Source organism: Acomys minous (genome assembly GCF_964271855.1).
Source record: "Acomys minous genome assembly, chromosome: 12".
NCBI lineage: Eukaryota > Metazoa > Chordata > Mammalia > Rodentia > Muridae > Acomys > Acomys minous.
In genome coordinates this window covers 93,364,427-93,387,467 of record NC_140493.1, presented here as the reverse complement: position 1 = coordinate 93,387,467, position 23,041 = coordinate 93,364,427, and the positions used below count along the sequence as shown (strand labels likewise).

Below are 23,041 nucleotides of genomic sequence, written 5' to 3'. Positions count from 1 at the left end.
CTTACGCGCATGCGCGCGTGGATCTAGCCTTCCTTCCCTCCGCACCCCCCCACCCCCCCCCCCTCCCCGGCCCCGGTCCCTCCCCGCCCAGCCGCAGCCAAATCGCGCTCCTGCGCAGTTGGTGTTATTGTGACTGCCGGGCCGTGGCCCCGGATGTTGTGGCTGCTGGAGGGGAGATGGAGGAAGCCGAAGGGGTGGCCGCGGCCCCGGGCCCAGCTTCGGGGGTGGCTTTCAGGGGCCGCCGAGCCATGTCCGGCTCTTGGGAGCGCGACCAGCAGGTTGAGGCTGTGCAGCGGGCGCTGGTGGAGGTGCTGGGGCCCTACGAGCCTCTGCTGAGCCGGGTGCAGGCTGCCCTGGTGTGGGAGCGGCCCGCCAGGAGCGCCCTGTGGTGCCTGGGGCTGAACGCGGCGTTCTGGTGAGAGACCCGGACCCTCGCTAACCCTACAAGGCGCGAATTCGTCAGGTTGCTCTAGGGGTCTACCTCTCGCCGGCCTTGCCCTGTTTTCTTTCGCCGCCTTGGCTGCTTCTCGTAGTAACGTAATGGTGCTTCACTTTTCCCCTCCATCCCGCCCGCTTCCAAGGCTTGGGCACCCCGGGTGCTCACGGGGCCTCGCGGTCTTCCCTGCTCTCCCCGCGCCGGCACTCTTGTCCCCGCACAGTGTCCAAGAGCTTAGTCGTTCGCAGTGAGCCAGGTTGCTTCTTGTTAGCTAGAGAAAGCTATTTCTCTTTGAGACCGTTTCCCTCGCCTGTCCCGGTGTGGTTTCTAGAGATTTTAAACTTAGGGGGGGAGGAGAGGCAGAACTTGAAAATAAGTATCACATGGGCGTGAGGAGAAAAACAAGCTTGAGCCGGTTATCAGGAATTAGCATGTTAGCTACTTACGGTCTCACCCAGTCCAGTTAGTGAAGTCGGTTTGGAGCTTCAGCAGCAAAGAGAAGTAGGAAGTCGTAAGGAAGAAAATGATGAAACAATGATGAGATTTCATCCGTTTCAGAGCCACCTAGCATGGCACGCTCCTCTCTTCGAAGGAATTAGAAAGGCATCTTTAGCCATGGTTTAGAATCAAGGGGTTTGAGGATGTCCGAGAGCCGTTGAGTTCCATCTAGCCGGACAAGTGGTATTTTGTTCAAGGATCTGTTTCATTCTCTGGGAACATGAAGGAGGCCCTGGGGCTTCTTTGAATCTACCAAGCGTAGTTTGGGTTTATTAATAACCAGAGGACTGGTCAAATTCCAAGGGAACTGACACATTACTGAGGCCTGTAAGGCCAAATGAAATTAGACTATCCTGCTTAAGCCTGAGACAACAAAGTTGGGGGTGTGTGTGTGTATGTTCGTGTTGGAGCTCAACCCCAGGCCCTGTGCATGCTGGGCAAGTGCTGTAGCCGTGAAGCTTACACTTTAGGCCCCTGTCATCTATTTTTGGTAATGCTTCTTCCTTGACCTCAGATACCAGCTTCCTTTCCTTTCAATTGTTTGTGTTTGTCCAGGCAGAACCTCAAGGAAAAAGACATTGACGTTCTTTAGACCAGAAATGTGGGGTTGAGGTGTACAGCTGGGGCAATTCTGACTGGAACTCTTTTTTTATTATTTTTATTTTATTTTATTTTATTGAGTCAGGGTCTCATATAGCCCTGTCTAGCCTGAAACTAACTATATATAGACCAGCCTGACCTCAAACCCAAGAGATCTGTCTGCCTCTGCCTCCAAGTGTTGGTTCGTATTGAAGGAGTACTCTACTCATGAAACATGTTGTTGTTCTTTTGAGACAGGGTTTCTCTGTGTAGCCTTGCCTGTTGTGGACTCCTCTTTGTAGACCAGGTTGGCCTCGAACTCATAGAGACTGACCTGCCCCTGCCTCCTGAGTGCTGGGGTTAAAGGCATATGCCACCATGCCAGGCATGAAATAGGTTTTTAAAGGCTTGTTTTTACTGTTTTGGAGTGTGTGTGTGTGTGTGTGTGTGTGTGTGTGTGCGCGTGTGTGTGTGTAAGTGTGTGTGTGTGTGTGTGTGTAAGACTACAGGTGCCTGTGGAGGCTAGAGACATTTGAATCCCCCTGGAGCTGGAGTTGTAGGTGACTGGGTGCTGGGAACCAAACTCTGGAAGAGCAGTCTCTCTCCAACACTGGAACACATTTTAAAGCTGCAGTGGTATTTGCTGCCTCTCAACAGTGTATTCTCTGTTGGTCCCACATACCCTAGGCTGGCCTGGAGCACACCTGGTGGCAAGCTTTGAACTCCTGATCTTCCTGCTCCCACCCTCCGGAGGCTGGGACTGTGGACATTGGCGACCACGCTGTGCCAGTAGTGTTTACCTAAGCCAAGTCTGTGTTTAGCATCTTCCTCAGAACCCCTCTTGTGCTTTGGATCTCTTAAAACATTGTGACTGGTCGTTATCTCTGGCACTTCCTGGTGGCTGGCCTGCTGTGCAGCCACAGTACAGTTAAGACTTGCTGCATTCCCATCTCTGAGAAGCCAGGGGAGAGACACCAAAATGAGGGTGGTTTAGGACTTAGCAGTTGAGGGTGTTATTTATAAGAGGGGACTCAGTGATACCTAGTGAAGGGTACAAACAGTATTAAGGTAGTCATGGACATTGGCATTTATAGAATTGTTTTGGGAGAAATGAACTTCCTTTGAAGTTTGAGGTTTAAACCGATTTCACTCGTCAGTAGTGTCTCTGTGAGTGTTGACGGTTCACGTAGGACGGTAAAGAATGACTGTTTAGATCTTAGACATTTTGAAGAAAGGTCATTAGTTGAGGTCAGAAAAAACAAATCTAAACTAATTTTCTTTCACTATTTGTTAGGAATAATAATGCATCAAAAGCTGAGAGGTGTTTTGTGTGTGTGTGTGTGTGTGTGTGTGTGTGTGTGTGTGTGTGTCAGAAGATTAGACAATATACAAAAGAAGTCCCCTGTGGGCTGGAGAGAGGTGGCCCAGGGCCTAATGACCTGACCCAAGTTCTCCAGATTGTCCTCTGACTTAAACACACAGATACGTACTCTTTTGAAAGAATATTTGCTGTTGTTGGTTTTTGAAGGCAGGGCTTTTCTTTGTTGTCCTGGCTGTCCTAGAACTCACTCTGTAGACCAGGCTGGCTTCTAACTCAAGAGATCCGCCTGCCTCTGCCTCTGCCTCTGCCTCTTGAGTGCTGGGATTACAGGTGTGCGCCACCACTGCACAGTTTTTTTCTTCTTCTTGTTCTTGTTTCAAGTCATCCAAATTCAGAGAACATAGCCCTTTCAGCGTTTTGTATTCTCAGTAGTGGTTTTTCTGTAGCTAGGACTATGTCCTCTCCTAAACATAATAGGTTCATAAAAGAAGTCCATGTTGTGTGCCACTGTAGTATTTCTGGGCTACCCACTTCCTTCCCCCAGGTTCCAGTGGGACCATGGTGGCCCTATCAAAAAACCGAGTAACCCGCATCACTTTTGGTCCTTGGCTCTGTACTGTCTTTAGGATAATAGTGGCCTTCTCTCTAGAAGCTTGTATTTTCATTACTCTCAGCCTGTCTACAGATGAGTGATTTGCAGGGAGCCCATGGAAGTCAGCAGGAGTGTATGTATCATGACAGGATCAGAAAAGAACAGGTTGTTTCAACTTTGCTCTGACTCATAGGAGGTGAGGGGGAACGTGAGGGTAAAGGAGCCCTGGGGACGCGTGGGCGCTGCTGGCTCCTGCATCCTTCGAGAGGGGCTTATGGCTGTGGAGCTGCTTTCCAGCTTTGTCCCTGTGACTCTGTGGTCCTTTGGGACATGAACATAACCCTGTTGAACACTCTCCTGGGAACTGTTTTTACAGTCACCAACCTTGCCAATGTTAGCCATTCTTTGCAGGGGCTGTGATGGAGTATGTGATTAGAGTCTATATTGTTGGCATGAGTTTTAAAAAGGAAAAGGGGGGAAAAAGTTTTTTCACTTGGCTGGGTGGCGCACACCTGTGATCCCAGCACTCGTGGAGGCAGAGGCAGGCAGCTCTCTGTGAGTTCCAGGCCAGCCTGGTCCACAGAGTAAGTCCAGGACAGCCAGGCAGAGCTGTTTCAAAAAACCAACCCCTCCTCGCCCCCAAAGTTTTTCCTTCCCTAAAAAACAAATAAAAAGTGATCTGAGAAGTGATTAGGGGTATACAACAGCTCCGATTACAAAATTAGAACCCGACTGAAAAACAATAGGAAAATGAAGGGAGGGTGTCATTTACTGACCCCCCTCCTTCCCCCCCCCCCAAGACAGGGTTTCTCTGTGTAGCCCTGGCTGTCCTGGGACTCTGTAGACCAGGCTGGCCTTGAACTCAGAGATCTGGCTGCCTCTGCCTTGGTGCAGAGGTTAAAGGTGTGTTCCTCCACTGCCTGTTTTTTTTTAAATGAGTTTTGAAGGTATTTAGAAATGTAAACATTACTGATTTTAAGATCTTAGTTTTCTTTAAAGGAAAGCCCATTTCAATAGAGACATTTTTCCAAGCTGCTAGCCTCAGCACATGCAGGTAGCCCTGAGATCAAGACTAACTTGTTCTGTATAGTGAGTTCCTGGCTGGGACTACGTAGACTGTCTCAAAACAAAGCCTAAAAAACAAACAAACAAACAGAAAACCCACCAAAGTTTAGATGAAACTCAATTGACAAATGTTTCTGGTGATGGGTTCTTTTTCTTTTCTCTTTTTGCTTTTGGGTCCATGCAGCCAAAGCTGGCTTCTGCTCTTGGGAGCCTGTTGCCTTGGTAAGGCTCTTTGGCTACCAATTATGCCATCCTCATCTTTGCCTCTCTTTGCCTTAGAGGTGAATTAGTCATTTGTTTGTTTGTTTTAGGGCTGTGATTAAAGCTGCGGCTTCATGAATGCTAGGCAAGCTCTCTGACACCAGCCTAGCCTTCAGTTTTTGTGTGTAATTGTAAGGTTGATGCTTTCTCTGTTTAGGGTCGGGTGGGTCAATAGCAGCTAGCTGGTTTCACTTGGTTTTCTGTGCGAGCAGCAGCTGTCATCATGTGATATAGGTTGGGTTAATTTTTTTCCTCTTCACTTCCCAGCGCCTGCCTCGTTAACCAGGCAGTCACAACACTCTGTCCTATAGAATGAGATGCTTTGTTCTGAAGTGCCAGAGATGCGTGCTCTGTAACAACAAAGGAACCTAGAAATAGCATTTTTGATTGACAATAGATGTGTTGTCATTGTCTGTGATTGTATGTGTGGCTGTGGACCGAACCCAGGGCCTCTTGTATCCTGGGCAAACTATTATTATTTATAACAAAGTCTAATTTCCATTACTATAGATCCACCTTCTAGTTAACTCCCAGAAAGTTGTGTATTTCTAGAATTTCTCATGGTCTTTTTGGACACGAGATACCAAGGAACACATTTTATCTGGGCTGGCAGTTTAGTTGGATAGCTCTCACAAATAAAAGGGCAATTTTTTAAAATGTGAGGTTTATTAAATGAGCATGGGGAGAGAAGGAAAGGGTGGAGGGTACCCCAGAGAGAGAAAGAGACAGACAGACAGACATACAGACAGACAGAGGAAGAGAGGAGGAAAGAGAAGTAAGAGATAAAAGGGCAATTTACAAAATGAAAATCTATGTGTGGTGGTACAGGCTCATAATCCAGGTGTGTGTGCGTGCGTGCGTGTGTGCGTGTTGGGGCTAGAGAATCCAGAGCAAATGTCCTCCTCAGTTATCTAGTGAGTTCTGTAGTCCAGCCTGGGCTACACGAGACTTGTCTCAACACCTTTCCAAAAAAGGAAAAACAGTAGATAGATAAAACTTTACTGTATTAACTGGCATTTTAAAAATTCAAGGGTAGGAGCTGGAGAGACGGCTCGGGTTAAGAGCACTTGTTACTTTTGCAAAGGCCCTGGGTTTGATTTGCAGCGTCCACGTCGTGGCTTGCAGCATATGTGTGCATGCAGGTGAAACATTCATACTCAGAGGATAAATTAATTTTAAAAATAAATAGAAATCGAATCGTGTTACCAATTTCTGCTTATTAAATTTTATTTTATTTTGGGACAGGGTCTCAGTATTTAGCCCTGGCTGTTCTGGAATTCATTACATAGACCAGGCTGGCCTTGAACTCAGAGGTCTGCCTTCTTCTGCTTCCTCAGTGCCAAGATCAAAGTTGTACACCAGTATGACTGGCTGCTCATTAAGTTTTAAGAACTGATAATGTTCAATTTTGGGGAATACGTGGGAGAAGAGACATACGACTGAGAGAAGCCTACACTAGATGGCTTTTCTAGGAAGTAGTTTGGCAGCCTTTGCTAAGCTGAGTGGTTAGCACCTTTCCTGGGGACAGTGGAGACAGGGAGTGACCGACAATGTGTGTGTGTTTATTGAGGTTGATGAAGACTTTCTAAAGTTAGATAATGGTGGCTTGCAGAACTCTGAATATATTCCAAACCATTGAAGTAGTCATTTTTTAGTTTTTATTTTCCTGAGACAGGGTTTCTCTGTGTAGCCTTGGCTGTCCTGGACTCACTTTGTAGACCAGGCTGGCCTCGAACTCACAGCGATCCACCTGCCTCTGCCTCTCGAGTGCTGGGATTAAAGGTGTGCACTACCACTCCGGGCCTGAAGTAGGTAATTTAAAAGGAAGAATTTCCTTATGTCCTTATAAAAAAAAATAATTAATGCTTCTTGACCTAATGTTCTACTTAGCTAATAGTAGGTAAGGTCAGAGGTGTGTTTAGTGTTGGACAGCTCCTCTTTCTTATTTTCTTTATATCTTATCGTGTGTGTGCGTGTGTGTGTGCATGTGCATATGTGAATGCAGGCAGGCACCTGCCCTGGTGTGTATGTGCAGGCCAGAGGACCACTTTGAGGAGTTGGTTCACTCTTTTTACTGTTGATTCCAGGGGTGAAAGTTAGATCACTGCGCTTGCTTGGCATCTGCTTTTATCCTCTGAGCCCACCCCCGCCCCTTTTCTGTCCCAAGTGTTTTTGTTTTTGCTTTTGTGTTGTTGCCTTGCTGTTGTGAGGCGGGATCTCGTGAAGGGCAGGCTGCTGTATGCAGCCCACAAGTACCCTGAACTCCCGATCCTTCTGTCTGCTTCTCCCCAGTGCTGGAATTACTGTGTGTTCACCACTATACCCCATCTGTATAGTGCTTGGGCCAAACCCAGGACCTTTGCCCCTTAAAATAGATGTTTAAGACAGCACTAATTTTATCATATGGAAAAAATTATTTTGCGCTGTGTTGAAATGTCTTCTTTTTTTTTTTTTTTTATCCCCCTCAAAAATGGTACTTTGGCACTAAACAAAACAAAAACTCCGTTTACTTGTAAGGTTAATAACCAAAATGGAGTGTATATATTGTGAGTGTTTGCTCTGAACAGACAGGCCCTTTGTCCAGAGCGCGCCGTGAGACCTTGCTGCCTGTGGCCCTGCGGCTCAGTGGATTCTCCGGTCTCCTGTTCCCTGTAAATCAATGGTTGACTTCAGAAGCCTGAGGAGATTCGGATTCACAGTTCTTTCTCTTTTTCTTTCCTTTCCCTTCTTCTCCCCTCCTCTTTCTTTTCTTTCTCTCCATCTCCCCCACTCCCTCCTTCCTCTGTCTCCATCTCTCCCTTTATTTCTGTCTCACTAGGAAGCCCAGGCGATTCTCTTGCCTCTGCTTTCCAAGTGTTGGACTTACAAGTGTGAGCCACTATGCTTGGCTTGTGTGTGTGGTGTGGTTCCAGAGGCCAAATAATAAGGTGGGGTGTAAATCAGGTTATTCCATAGTGGTAGACTTTTTTTTTTTTTTTTTTTTTTTTTTACTATTTCTTTTTGTTTGTTTTTCGAAACAGATTTTTTTCTAGTGCAGTCCTTGGCTGTCCTGGAGCTCACTGTAAGCCAGGCTGGCCTCAAACCCACATAGATCTGCCTGCCTCTGCCTCTCTAGCGCTGGGATTAAAGGATTGTGTCACCATGCCTGGTGTTTTATTATATCCTATTTTCTAAACCTACAACAAGTATGCTTGGCCTTAGAAATAAGGAAAGTCATTAAGAAGAAAAAATGGGTGAGCCTGCAGTGATCAGAAAGACTAACAGGCAAACGCAGTCCTGAGCTGGGTAATTCATGTGTACACAGTCAAGTTGGCTCCATTTGCACTTTTTTTTTTTTTTTTTTTTGCTTAGTTGGAAAGTCTTTATGTTGATTGTAGTTGCTGAAAGTGTTTTGTCTGCTATTTTAACAAACTGTGGATTTGGGGTTTGTGTGTGTTTTCTGGAAGGATTTCATTCTGTAGTTCAGACTAGCCTCAAACTGTTGATCCTCCTGCCTCAGTTTCTGATTACTAGGATTGTAGGTGTGTACTCTGCTCTTAGCTTAGATGTCTTTTCTTCTTATTACCTCTTGTCTGGATTCCATGCCCTTTGTTTTCTTTCTTTCTTTTTTTTTTTTTTAAAGATTATTTATTATGTATACAGTGTCTGCCTGCATGTACACCTGTAGGCCAGAAGAGGGCACCAGATCTTGTTATGAATGATTGTGAGCCACCGTGTGGTTGCTGGGAATTGAACTCAGGACCTCTGGAAGAGCAGTCAATGCTCTTAACCTCTGAGCCATCTCTCTAGCCATTTCTGTTTTCTTACCATTTGTCTTTCAAACCCACTTTATATGACCTCCCTTATTGTTACTTAGTCATGTATTGTAAACACAAACAACTATACGTGAGTAAGGCACATGTCTTATTACTCTATTATCTCAGTGTATGCCGGGCTCCTTACAGAGATCTGTGTGGATCTTCTTCTTTGCCTCCCAAGTCCTGGGATTAAAGGTGGCCACCACTATACCCTGCCTTCCTTACTCCCTGCCTGGGCTGCTGATCTAATGCTAGAAGGCCCTCAGATTTGTTTTTCGAGTTGAAATATAGGTGTTGAGAATGGGAAAGCAGGGGTTGTGACAGGCTACTATAAGATAGTCTAGTTTGTGGAGAAATCAATTTTTTGTTTTGAGATAAGGTCTCAAAGACTTTAGCGTCAAACTCTGTGTAGCTGGGGGTGAGCTTGAACTTACTGCTTTTCCTCCCAAGTGCAGGGTTCACAGGCATGTGCTACCATGCCTGGCTGGAAAATACTTTTATTGCCAGCATCACTGGAAAACCACCCTGTAAAGGAGAGCTAAGCACCCCCTCCCTGCCTGAGTTTCTGCTTGTCGGCGGTCGGTGCTCTGGGAAGGGCTGATTTTGGAGGGCCTTGCCCCTCGGAGCACTTTGGGTACCTGGAGGGGGAGTAGCTTCAGTGCATGGGGAGCAGTGACCAGAGCCTTTATGGTCAGCGCCCCGCTGAATTTGCTTTATTTGTTGGCTTTGAGGAGATGAGCGACCCGGGGCAGCTCCAGCTTATGTCTGCTAAGCTGCTTTGCTTTTTTAATCTCAGGTGTAATGTGCCCTGTAAGTGCTGGGGAATCGGAATAGACTTGTCATTGGTGCCTGGACTTCTGACTCTCATTCCCTTTCATTCTTTAATATATTTTATTTTAAAAGGTGCTCAAGTAGCATGCACTCGTGTTTATTGTACAGGATGTCCTGTGAATGCATTTGTCTTCATGTAGATGTTCAGAAAGGCTTCCTTATTTTTGATGCTGAGATTGATCTGAGTGTCCTGCACAAGTTTTTAATTTCTTAAAATTTATTTTAATTTTTTTTTTTTTGATTTGTTGAGGCATGGTCTGGCTGTCTGTCCTGGAATGCCCTATGTATACCACGCTGGACTTTGCCTCTGTCTTCCAGGTGCTGGGATAAAATGCATGCACCACCATATCTACCTTATTTTTTGGAGGCTGTCTCACGGGCCTAGCGTGGTATTACACTCTGAAGTGACGCCTTTTGGGTCCTTTACTTCTCCCCCCTGAGTGCTAAGGATCAGAGCCAGGCCTTCGTGCATGCAGAGAACCCTACTGCCTGAGCTCCCACCCTGGCTTTTTTGTCTTTTATGGTATAAGAATTCTATCCTTAAGGTTTGCTCTGGGGTTGTATAAGGTCATTAGTCAAGTATTGAGCTGAGGGTATTCCAGAGTGACCAGCTTCTGAGGTGCTGTGTTAATTCCTAGTGCCACTGTGATGTGAAAAGGCGGGTGCGGTGCTGGTGCCTTGCATGTTGTTCTTGGCCAGCATCAAGTGCGATATTTTATAGGAGATTAAGCCTGTTGTTTTTCTGAGGAGGGAGGAAGAGGGAGACAGAGGAAAAAAAGAGAAGGTCTTGTATCACCCAGTTTATCTTCAGATTCACTCTGTAGCTAAGGATGACCTTGAACTTCCTGTCTTTGTGCCTCTACCTCCACCTCCCAAGTGCTGGAATTGTACATGAGCTACCACACTGGTTTTATTCCGTATTGAGGATCAAGCTAGGGCTTCAGGCATGTGAGGCAAGCGCTTTACCAGCTGAGCCACATCCACAGCTCAGGACTGTCAGCGCCCCATTATGCGTGAAGAGATGAACTTATTAAAGTTCACGTATGCTTCTATTTAGGGATCAACCTCAGAGTCATCTGACTTCATTTTTTATTTAAATTAATTTTTTTTCATTTGTTTAATTTTTAATTTTTTGGTTTTTGGAGACAGGGTTTCTCTGTGTAGCCTTGGCTGTATTGGACTCACTTTGTAGACCAGGCTGGCCTTGAACTCACAGAGATCTGCCCACCTCTGCCTCCCAAGTGCTGGGATTACAGGCATGCACACAGCCTTAAATTTAATGTTTTATTGTTGTTATTATTGTTAATATTATTGAGACAGGTTTTTCACTATGCAACCGCAACCCCATTTGGCCTGGGATTGCTATATAGACCAGGCTGACCTTAAACTCAGATTTACTGTCTGCCTCTGAAGTGCTGGGATTAAAGGTGTGTGCCACCATGTCTGGCCTAATTTTTGTTTTCTTTATCATTAGTGTATATATATAAGTTAACGATTTTTGTGTCTTTCAGTGTGGGTGTGTGCATGCAGAAGTCAGAAGATAACCTTCCAAAGTCATGTTTTTAGGGATCCAGCTCAGGTTGTGAGGAGTGTGCTACGAGTAATTTTACGCACTAAATCATCTCTCTGTCCCTCATCTGACCTTAAAAGCTTCTCTTGCTCAGTGCAGTGGTACCTGATTATAGTCTCAGAATCTGATGGCTGAAACGAGAGATTGCTTCAGGTTAAGAGTATGGAGACCAGGCAAGGTAAACTAACAAGATCTCAGCCCCTAAAGACAGGGACACGCTTGGAAGATGGCTACAGGCATGCACTACCATGCCTGGTTTATGCAGTTCTGGGTGTTGGACCCAGGGTCTTCATGCATGCTAGAGGAGCACTGTACGGACTGAGCTATGTTCCCAGGCCCCTCATTTATTCATGTGATGATGCACTACATTTATTGATCTCTGTTGAACTGCCACTCCTGCTGTGGTAAGACAAAGCCACTTGGGGACAAGTAGATGGATAGCTGAATATGTAAACTCCTGGCGTGGGTCCATCATTCATGTAAAAGCCTAGTGTGGCCACACATCTGCAGCTAGAGTGCTGAGGGTTAGGGCCAGGCAAATCCCTGGAACTTACTGGTCAGAAGTCTTTCCAGGCGATGAGCTCTGGATTCATGAGAAACCTGTTTCAGACGATAAAGTGGGGTCCATGTACGGTGGCACACACCTTTCGTCCTGGGACTCGAGAGGCGGAGGTAGGCAGGTCTCTGTGAGTTTAAGGCCGTCCTGAACTATGCAGTGAGCTCCAGCATAGCCAGGGCTGTCTTGGAAGACCTGTCTGGAGTTACAGAGGCGCCTGGCCTACATGCTTCCCTACTTGACGCAGCTGGGGATAATCATACTAAACAACCCAGGCGCAGGAAGACAAATACCATGTGCTTTCTCTCGTTTGTACTTATTAGATTGTGCATAGCTACACTGAATCATGTATGTGTGTATGACATGACAGTTGACGTGCAGCTGTCTGGAGGCACAAAGAGAGAGCTAATGATAGGGGGGGGGAGTGAGAAATGCACATAGAGATGGAATAGGCTCCGTGTACAATATCTACTTGTATGAAAATGTCTCTGTGGGGCCTGCAGAGATGGCTCAGAGGTTAAAAGCACTGACTGCTCTTCCAGAGATCCTGAGTTCAAGTCCCAGCAACCACATGGTGGCTCACAACCATCTGTAATGTGATCTAATGCCCTCTTCTGGTGTGCGGATGTACGTGCCATAACTGTACATAATAAATAAAAAAATAAAGAAAATGTCTCTGTATAACATAATACCATGTACAATGAATATATACAATGAGAATTTTACAAAAAAACCATTAATCTCACTTGGTTAATGCTGTATAACTCTTTTTTTTTTAAAGTTATTTATTTTTATTTTATGTGCATTGTATGGCTGTGGGTGTCAGATTTTGGAGTTATAGGGAGTTGTGAGCTGCCCTGTGGGTGCTGGGAATTGAACCCGGGTCCTCTGGAAGAAGAACCAGTGCTCCCAAACGCTGAGCCATCTCTCCAGCCCCTAGTTCTCTTCATGTACCATTTTGTTGAAGACTTTGCATCTGTAATGATAAGAGAAATGCTCTGTGGTTCTCTTGTATCTAGCTTCAGTAACCGGGTAGTGCTGGCTGCTCCGAGCACTGTTTACTTTAACCCTCAGCCCCAGGTGGAGTTGAGGTGGGGTCTCAAGTAGCCTAGGCTGGCCCCAGACTCACTCTTTACATGAAGATGACCTCAAGCTCTTGATCATGCATGGAGCAGCGCACCTGGCTCTCCCTACCTGTCACTTTGATTAGAAGAGTTTGAGGCGTATTGGAGCTAATCCTGAAGTGCCTTTTAGACATACCTTTAGTGTTCGCTTCCTGTGTGACCTTAGGTCAGTCAGTTTGCTTTGAGGGCTCAGTTCCTTCATCTGTAATGGCACATGCTTAATTGAGTTAAATGCTTCATTCATTGTGTGCTGTGTCAGGTACTGGCTTGTACTAGGGCTTAACTTTAGTAAATGAATAGTTGCTTTCATCTTGTCACTGAACAGACTGGAAGGTTGGAGGGGTCTCCAGGAGGTTACTTGATTTAGTCCCTCATCTTTACAGAAGCAAATTACTGTCTCCCCAGGAAAATAGTTGGGGTCTGGAAAGTTGGGGGGCATAACTGGTTAGTTAACATCTGAACCACCAGAGCCCAGAACTAGAACTGTTGACCCAGCCCAGAGTGCACGCCATCTTTTCTAAGCTGCCCTCACTGCTTAGTGACCCTCTTCCATCTTCTTCCTCTGTAGGTTTTTTGCACTGACATCCCTTCGTTTTGTGTTTTTACTTGCGTTCAGCTTGATGATCATTGTCTGTATTGACCAATGGAAGAACAAAATTTGGCCCGAAATAAAAGGTAAGATTTGTAGCATATTTTATTTGAATGGGTGTTTTGCCTGCTTGAATGTACCACTTGTGTGCCTGATATACACAGTGGCCGAAAGAGGGCATTGGATCCCCTGGCATTGTTAGCTGAGAATTAAACCCAAGCCTTCTAGAAGAGTAGTTAGTGCTCCTAACTGCTGTGCCGTCTCTCCTGCTTCTATCCGTAAAGAAAAATTAATGACAACCCAAGGGGTAATATCAGAGATGTAGTGCAGTGTGTAGTTGATGTATTTATGCCCTTTATCCCCAGTTCAGTCATTGAAGCAGGATATGTGGAAGGTGAGGAGAGAGAACCCTTTCTAGGCAGCAGCTGACAGCAGCACAGGCGAGCGAGGCGCAGTGCCGTTCTTTGTAATGCCAGCACTTGGGGGCCTCAGTGAGCCTCAGGTGAGCAGGGAGTTGGAGGCTGGCTGGACGTGAGATCCTTTCCACAGACAAACAGAAGAGCCACAACTTGCTAAGTGTCTCCTGGGAACACAGAACTGAGCGTTTGGTAGGAATGAGGAGTCTGTTTTCAGGAGAGAACTTAGATTTATAATTCCATGAAAACTAGTTAGGTTTAGACATTTAGGTAGTGAATGATCATGAACAGTGTTTGTTTGTTTGTTTGTTTGTTTTGTTTTGTTTTTCGAGACAGGGTTTCTCTATGTTATCCTGGACTCGATTTGTAGACCAGGCTGGCCTTGAACTCACAGGGATCCGCCTGCCTCTGCCTCCCGAGTGCTGGGATTAAAGGCGTGCGCCACCATTGCCTGACGAAGAGGTTTTTAAATTCGAGCTGCATACCGAGTTGAGAGTAAAGATGAATTGGATAGCATTTTAGAGGTGAGATGGCATGAGTCAAGGGAGAAGGCAGCAGCTCTGTCAGGAAACTGCAGTTGCACCCTGTGGGAAGAAGTCATGATGTCCCTGAGACTCGTCGGTGTTGTGGAGAGTATGAGGAAGGAAGATCGGTCAGTATTGATGCGCAGCAGATGGGTTCAAATAGTAAAGTAAGAGCGGAGAATGCCGTGCACTTACCAGACCACGCAGAGGCCATGGAGAGCGGTCGGGTGTGAGTCTGAAAGAAAACTGCTGTGGATTCTGGACGTGTTAGGTTCAGGTGTCAGCAGGATGTTCAGTCTATGGTGTGTAGCTTTTAAGTACATTGCTCTTTATTTTATAGAGTTGAAGAAACCAGCCTGTCTTATGCCTGTGAGTGTTGAAAGGCCGCATTGTTCAGAGCAGATAATAGGTGTCTCTAAAGGAAACAGGCAGATGTCTGGAGTTGGAGTAGTTGGAACATGCCTTGGAAGCTGGCACCCAGGATGTGTGTGAGCAGTCCGACACGCTGAGGGGACGGGTGGACCCTGTTCTTGCGCACCTCGGCTGTAGCTGAGATAGTTAGGTGTAGCTCTCATGGGCCATTTGTGCCTTCTCTTTCCCCGTGGAAAAGTCTTTATTTTCTTAAGACACATAAACCATTATTCCATTGTCTGCAGCTCCTTGGCTCTGGTAATATAACATGGGATCTTCTTTTTTCTTTTTATTGGCTATTAATGTTTCCTTTTTTCCTAAAATATTAAAACTTGTCAGACCAACAAACAGCCTGCTATTTCCATGTTTGGTTTTGTCTACCAACTAATACTAGTGTTTGTTTTTAATATTGTAGTGCCACGACCTGACGCGTCAGACAATGAGAGGTACGGAACACCAGTTACTTCCCTTCTTGTTGTTTGGATGGGTTCTGTTGTATTATTGTAGTTACATGTCCTTAATCCCGCATCCTGGACACCACAGTATGTGCCTAACCTGCTTCAGATAACAACAAGTTCTAAAACCAGAGTTGAGAATACTTGTCTTCTCATCTCTGTAGGATGAGAACATTCTGGAAAAGGAGCATTAGTGACTGACAGCCTGACATGCCAGGGAAATAGCTGTATTAGTAAGCCACAGTGTGAAAACTTAGAGGCAACTAATTTGTCTCTTGGTTTTTATATTGCATCATTTGGTGTTTCTGTGACCTGTGGCTGTTCTTAAGTTCTGGGTCAGAAAACACTGGTTCCTGGCATCAGCATGCCAGTGCTAAGGAGCCTTTGTGTGTCTAAGAGCCTCTGCTTTCCTTCCTTAGTCCGTCCACCCCATATGTTTGGTAGGAATTTCCTCTGTTGTGATTTACTTTGGGTTTGTTTTCTATCCTCCCGTTGCCTCCCTCTTGGCTACAGTGGAGTCAGTCGGGCTGTGCTTTACTTGTGTCCCTGGATTGCAATTGTATGGAACTGCAATGGTCTTAGTCTGGTGAAGATGGTGTTTTTGAGCACAAAGGGCCTTGGGGCTGGTGGCAGGTTTATACGTGTAGATTAAGCCACTTGCTCATAGGGTGGAGTTGTCAGAACAAGTTTGTCTTCCTAGTCCCCAAATTCAAGTTTCAACCTGGTAAGCCATAAAGAAAGACATGCTTCACCTCCAAAAAACCTGGGGCTCCCAGCCCCTATTTAAACCTGGAAGCCCTGGCTGCCAGCACAGCAAGACTGGGTGGGTGGATGGGGGTACATAGCTCCTTTCACAGCTCCCCTTCTCTCTCCCGTAGCTGGGGCTTTGTGCACCCTCGGTTGCTCAGCGTGCCCGAGCTCTGTCACCATGTAGCTGAAGTCTGGGTTAGTGGGACCATTTTCATAAGGAATCTTTTGCTTTTCAAAAAGCAAAACCCAGGCAAGGTAAGACCCCCCCCCCCTGTTCACTTTGGGCTCTGGCCTTCAGTTCAGTTCATGTTAATTGAAACACTATTTCACCACGTATCCCCACTCATGAAGGAAAAGACATGAGGTTTGTAGAAACAAAGGGACGCTACAGGAAGGGGTTCTGACTGGCCGTTACAGTTAGCAAGAGCATGACACCATGGTCCGTGTGCTTGTCACTTGAAGTAGCCATTTTCTTTCTTTCTTTTTTTTTCTTCTTAAATTTCTTTCTGTGCTAGGGATTGAGTCCAGGGCTTCCTGCATGGTGGCCAAGCTCTACAGCTCAGCTGCATCTCCAGCCCCAGAAAGCAGGTCATTTTCTTGTCTCAAAAGGACAAGGAAAGCTTGCTTGTGTGCATTTGTGTCATATTAAACATGTGATAAGTTGTTGGGTTTTCTATTTTTGGGTTGTTTTGTTTTGGCAGCACGGAGCATGGAGACAGGGTTTCTCTGTGTAGTCTTGGCTATCCAGAACTTGCTTTGTAGACCAGGCTGGCCTTGAACTCACAGAGATCCACTTGCCTCTGTCTCCCCAAGTGCTGGGATTACAGGCGTGTGCCACCACGCCCAGCTTTGTTTTCTTACTTTTACTTAAAAAACCCACCACTGATACATGTTTTCAGAGAGATTTTTTTGCCTAAAACTTACCCAAACCAATTTCCTGGCATGAAAGGTTCCGCTGTCTGGGGTGAGCCATGTAAGATAAGCTGTGTAGAAGGGAGAGCACCGCTGGACTCAGGAGGGGCTGAGCTGTCTCTGACATGGCCGGGCTCGACTCGGATCGTAAACAATCTCCAGTCACATCTCCATTAATCCCAGCCTCACCCAGTCCCTCGCCATGTGGCAGAAACTTAACACTGCTTCTTGCTTCTCCCAGTTCTGCTTGCTGAGCTGTGGGATCCTGACCTTTTTGGCCATGTTGGGCCGCTACATCCCTGGGCTCCTACTGTCCTACGTGATGCGTAAGTGTGAGCATACTCCCCCTGCAGGCTGCATGTCAGTTATAGCTTTTCCTGTCAGTCAACTGTGGGTTTAGGGCAGTGGTTCTCAACCTTCCTAATGCTGCAACTGTGGTAACTCCTAACCATAAATTAATTAATTATTGGTTTGTTTTGTTTTGTTGTTTTTGTTTGTTTTTTTTTTCCCCGAGACAGGGTTTCTCTGTGTAGCCTTGGCTGTCCTGGACTCACTTTGTAGACCAGGCTGGCCTCGAACTCACAGCGATCCGCCTGCCTCTGCCTCCCGAGTGCTGGGATTAAAGGCGTGCGCCACCACGTCCAGCTAATTATTGGTTTTTTGAGACAGGGTTTCTCTGTGTAGCCTTGGCTGTCCTGGACTTACTTTGTAGGACAGGCTGGCCATGAACTCACAGTGATCCGCCTGCCTGTGCCTCCTGGAGTGCTGGAGTTAAGGTGTGTGTGCCACCACACCTAGCTTATAAAATTGTTTTTGTTGCTACTTCATAACTGTAATTCTGCTACTGTTACGAATCATACTGTAAATATCTGGTACGTGACTCCTATGAAAGGGTCATTCAGCCCCCAAAGGGGTCATGACCCACAGGTTGAGAACCACTGTCTTGGAAGAGTCCCTTTGTATTTTAGTTCTCCAAATGACTTTTTCATATATTCAGGACATGATTAGTGTTGTTAAATGTCTTTTCATATGGACCTGGTATGCCACAAAAAAAAACGGCATAGCTCCATTACTTTGGGGGAGCTTGCAGTACTGGGGAATCCAACCCAGGGTGTCATGCATATTAGGCAAGTGTTTTGCAACCCATACTTTAGTATATCCCTAGACACCCCCCCCCTTTTTTTTTTCCTTCCTTGAAACAGGGTTTCTCTGTACAGCCCTGGCTGTCCTGGAACTCTATCTGTAGACCAGGCTGGCCTTGAACTCAGATATCTGCCTCCCAGGTGCTGGGATTAAAAGTATGCTCCACCACACCTGGCCTATTTGAGGCCTCGAATTCACAAGAGATCTCCCTGACTCTGCCTCCTGAGTGCTGGAATTAAAGGCGTGCGCCATCTCTCCAGGCATCCAGGAGTAGTATTTTCTATACATAATTTTACCTCAGCATCACATGACTGGTTGTCACTATTTTGCTTTATATGTCCACATTGCCTGTTCTGTCCCTGGGCTGCCTGTAGCCTAGACTGTTGTGTATAGCCATGACCTTGACCCTTGGGATGGTTATAGAAGTCCCTGCTCTCAAAAACTGTCTGTGACAGGTGTCACTAGTGGAGGTGACCAGCAAAACTAAGTTGAATTGTTCTCACTGAGTTCTAAGGACACAATAGTAGAGGGGCAGGTAGGGCTGCTTTGTGCCGTCTCCATTTTCATACTATTTCCACTCCTCTCAGTTGTCACTGTCATGATGTGGCCTCTTGCTGTATATCACCGACTGTGGGATCGAGCCTATGTGTGGCTGAAGCCGGCTCTGCAGCGGCTGGACTTCAGTGTCCGTGGCTACATGATGTCGAAGCAGAGAGAAAGACAGTGTAAGTGTCACGGGATGGCTTTCTTCTGTCTCATAGTTTAGGGAAGAGGAGGACCTGGGTCTGACATACCCTAATAATGGAAGGAGAAAACTATCACACGCATGCACACATGCCAGCTGCACTCTGACTTCACAGGTACACCATTTCATATGTACACAGAAACAGTAAATATATAAAAGTAATTTTAAAACTTCAAGTAGAAGGGGGGGTGGTTGGTAGGAGTGCAGAGGTGGTAAGGAAAGACAATGTTTTATTTCTGAGAAACTTAGGCAGACTTGGTATTCTCCAACAGGCTTTAAAATCTCCATTTCCCCCCCTTTTTGCTGGGGGGTGGTGTGTTTTGTTTTTTTCTTTTCTTTTCTTTTTTTTTTAAAGATTTTTATTTATTATGTATACGATGTTTTGCCTGCATGTACACCTGCACACCAGAAGAAGGTACCCGATTTCATTCTAGATGGTTGTGAGCCACCATGTGGTTGCTGGGAATTGAACTCAGGACTTTTGGAAGAGCAGGCAGTGCTCTTAACCTCTGAGCCATCTCTCCAGCCCGTTTTGTTTTTTTCAGACACGGTTTCTCAAAACCCTGTAGCCTTGGCTGTCCTAGACTTGCTTTGTAGACTAGGCTGGCCTTGAACTCAGCGATCCACCTCCCTCTGCCTCTGGAGTGCTGGGATTAAAGGTGCTCTGCTGCTGCCACCGCCACCACCACCACACCTGGCCTGGTTTTTTGCATTTCTAAGCTCGCATCTTCCCATTAGCTGTCTTTCAAAGGGGATTGAAAACAGCCACCTTAGATGCCGGGAGTATGACTAGCCCGAGCTCTACCTGATACCTTCTCTTTGGTCTTCTCAGTTTGGGTGTTTCATTAAGCCTTCAAAGAATCCCATAAGTGATCAGTCACCAGGCCCAGCCTCATCTGGGCCAACTAGTTGAAAAATACCAGTCCTTAAAAGCCTCGCCGAGCCAAGGTGAGCCCCTCCTCCTTTCCACGCCTCTGCTGGCTTACGACTGTGCTTGTATTTACTCCTCAGAGATCCTCAGAGTCGCTGGGTAGTTTGATAGTTCATCATCTAGCCAGAATCTCTGGAGATATACAGGGTTGGAAGAAGGAGGGAAATTGGAGGAGAGATGTAGTCCCATGAGTTACCTCTTAGGCTCAGCATCCTTACCTTCAGACATCACTATGTAGGGCCATATTTAGAGGCCTTCTTGATACATGCTTTTGGACTCCAGAGGGAGATTTTTTTTCCCCCTCAAAGGCATCCGGGCCTTCTGCTCTCTCCATAGTGCGCCGCAGAGCTCTGCACCCGGAACGTGCCGTGGACAACCACAGTGACAGTGAGGAGGAGCTTGCTGCCTTCTGTCCTCAGGTATCTTGTGTGTGAAGGCTGCTCCACTGGCCCTTTTAATCCCTCTGGCAGCTCACATTAAGGCGGTAACCAGGTTTCAGGCCCATCATGGACTCTCGGAGACCCCAGATCCCCCTTACTCTCAGTACAGAGCTGGTGGTGTGTGGGGCCTAGGGCTCAGTTTGAGCCCAGTGAACAGCAGCAGCTCACTCAGGTTTCCTTTTGTCCTATTGTCATGTGAACCGGGAGCTGGCACAGATCTTTTCAGCAGCCAGCCCACCTAGAGGGTTGGTTAATAAGTATATTTTTCTGTCTACCCAAGACTGCCTGAGCCTATGAGGTTGATAAGAAAGAGAGTTCCCTTTAGGGGAGCAGCCTAACAGGAGTTGAGGTTGTGGGTGCAGTCCCGTCTCTCCTTGGTTTTATTGTTGGGCTTGGGTATCTTCTAGGACTTGTGTTAGTAAAGCCGATTGCAGATGGCATCTTCTCAGACTTGCTTTCTTTTTCTAAGCTGGACGATTCTACTGTCGCCAGGGAATTGGCTATCACAGATTCGGAGCACTCTGATGCTGAGGTCTCCTGTACAGACAATGGCACGTTTAACCTGTCAAGAGGCCAAACACCTCTAACAGAAGGTTCTGAAGGTGAGAACCTTTGACCTGAGCTAGTAGTATAATTCCACCGTTTGCACTGTCGCTTCCTTGAACAGGGGGCTTACTGTTGCCCCCTCCTCTCCAGAGTCACCCGAGAGTGTGGCGTGGCACAGCTGGTATTGCTGCTTCTCTGGGAGCCCCCAGGCCCTTATTAGTCTTTGCCTCTGGCCTCATGGACACAGCAGAGGAAGACAGGCATTTCTCTGGCCATTAGCAGTCATGGCCATCTGAGTAATGACAAAAAGCTAACCAGTCCCACAGATTGGGCTTAATCCCAAGAAGTACAGGGCAAGGAAACCTGGTTGTGTCGGGTTGACTGCTTGTGGGTCTGGGGCACAGAGGCCAGGGAGCTACCATGTTTCACAGCCTGTGTTCTCTCAGACCTAGATGGTCACAGCGATCCAGAGGAATCATTTGCCAGAGACCTTCCAGACTTCCCTTCCATTAACGTGGATCCTGCTGGCCTGGATGATGACGATGACACCAGCATTGGGATGCCCAGCTTGATGTACCGCACCCCACCGGGGCCTGGGGAGACCCAGGTCCTGCCTACCAGTCGGGATGAGGCCGCGCTGCCTGAGCTCCTGCTTGGTTCCCTTCCTGGAGGATCTAACCTTACCAGCAACCTTGCCAGCTTGGTCTCCCAGGGTATGATCCAGCTGGCCTTGTCAGGGGCCTCCCAGACAGACCTTTCTGGCCCACCTCCCCGAAGAGCAGCAAGAGGCGTCCTCCGGGCCCCTAGTTCAGACCTGGACACTGATGCTGAGGGAGATGATTTTGAACTTCTGGACCAATCAGAGCTGAATCAGCTAGACCCTGCCAGTTCCAGAAGCCACTGAGAAGAGACTCCTTTAAGGGGGGGTCACTGTGATGTTTTTTTTCTCCCCACCCCACTTACTGTGATGGGGCAAGGGAAGAACCCAGTCTTGTCCCCTGAGTTTTATCTGTGTTCTGGGTGGCCTGGCTGATGCAGAGGCCTGCTGAGAGAACATATTCATTACCGTGCTGCCAGCTAGACACCATTTCTGTGCTTAGTCACTGAAGTGGAACGCGCTCCCCTTAGGGAGGCGTCTCTCCATCAGGGCGGCACTACAGGCAGCAAACTAGGGATATTGGTTCCCTTTTGAGGAGGTAGTGCTGTTTGCTTTTAGGTCTGGGTGCTCAGGGGCCCTCACTGATACAAGAGCCCATCTCTTCTCACCTCACTGGAGCCACAGAAGTCAGGCAGCAGCTACAAGAGCTGTCATCTTTGTCTTTTACCATGATTTGTGTTCTCAAAACAAGTTCGTCCTTTGGTTCTGCAGAGCAGGCCCACTTCCTGTCCCTGAGCCCATCTTCATTTCTTGATGGCTGACTCTGAATGCTCCAAAGTGCTTGCAGATTTTAAGAAATGTGAATCTGATGTGGGGCTGAGCCTCTTCTAGATCACCTCGAGCTATAGATCAGCTGGTAGGGTTAGCGACTGTCTTGAGGCCTCATGGAATCTTCTGGAGCTGTGTGGTTGTCTTTGGTGCTGTTAACCCCTGGCTCCATTTGGCTATCAGTCTGAGCAGTGAGCAGAGCAATATCATATCCATTTTTATGTTCCTGTCCCTTCCCCTGCTCCTCCCCTGGAGAAGCAATAGTCCATGTCGGGTGGCAGAGTAGCACTTTAAAATGGCTGTGGCGTTCATCCGGGAGCCACCAGCTCTTCTTGCACCAGCCGGTCTTTCGTACTGCTTCCTAACTCCTTTCAGGATGAGCCCAGTTAGTAAGGATGTGCTGGTAATCAGCAGAGGCCCTTCTGAAGGGCATATGTTCTGCTGTCCCTAGTCAAATCATGTGAAACAAAACCCCCCTAAGTGATCATTGGTTCTAAACCTGTGCCAGCCTACTGCCTCTCTCTGTCTCCCAAATCAGAGCGCAAGCCAAATTCTTCTATCCTCTTTCCTTCTCGCATTAACCCTTTGCTGATCCTCAGGGACCACTCCCCCAGCACCCCTGTATTTGGGTGAGGGACGTTGGACAGAGCCCATTTTCATGTGCTGCAGGTTGGGGGTTGTGCTAACACGTTTGCTCTTGGTTGATGGACAAGGTACAGAGGCCAGGGAGTGAAAATACTTCACAGTGATTGGGGAACGGCTGGGTGCCTGTTTCATAGTCACTGAGTGTGAACATTAGGGGTAATGGCATCTCCCCACGTTAGAGTTCAGACACTTTGGGCATCTCTTCCTTAGAGCCAGATGTCTTACAGATGAGCTCTGATGTGGAGAAACAGTTGGAGGTGAGGGAAAGGAGTGGGATTGTGCGTGTTTGCATGAGTGTGTAGCTTCATGCTGTGGGAGTTGCCAAGAGGAAGAGGGAGGGAAGGAGAGCAAAATCCAGAAGGTCTGTCTTACACCCGTGGGATCCTGCTCTGAATCTCCCAAATCCTCCACTGTGAATTGGGGTGGGGGTGGGGTGAGTGCTGGGGAATAAATCTTGTATGAGAACAATCTTGAAGAG

The 23,041-nt window shown here is 47.0% G+C and overlaps 1 protein-coding gene across 1 annotated transcript; it reads left to right on the top strand.

Annotated features, from left to right (window-relative positions):
- The first annotated feature begins 50 nt into the window (after positions 1 to 50).
- RETREG3 (reticulophagy regulator family member 3) lies at positions 51 to 23,033 on the top strand. The gene is made up of 9 exons (XM_084748818.1): positions 51 to 415; positions 13,199 to 13,305; positions 14,986 to 15,016; positions 15,904 to 16,030; positions 16,929 to 17,013; positions 18,418 to 18,555; positions 19,843 to 19,925; positions 20,416 to 20,548; positions 20,939 to 23,033. The coding sequence occupies exons 1-9, from the start codon at positions 177 to 179 to the stop codon at positions 21,394 to 21,396; spliced, it is 1,401 nt and encodes a 466-aa protein (XP_084604944.1). The 5' UTR covers positions 51 to 176; the 3' UTR covers positions 21,397 to 23,033.
- Positions 23,034 to 23,041: the final 8 nt, after the last annotated feature.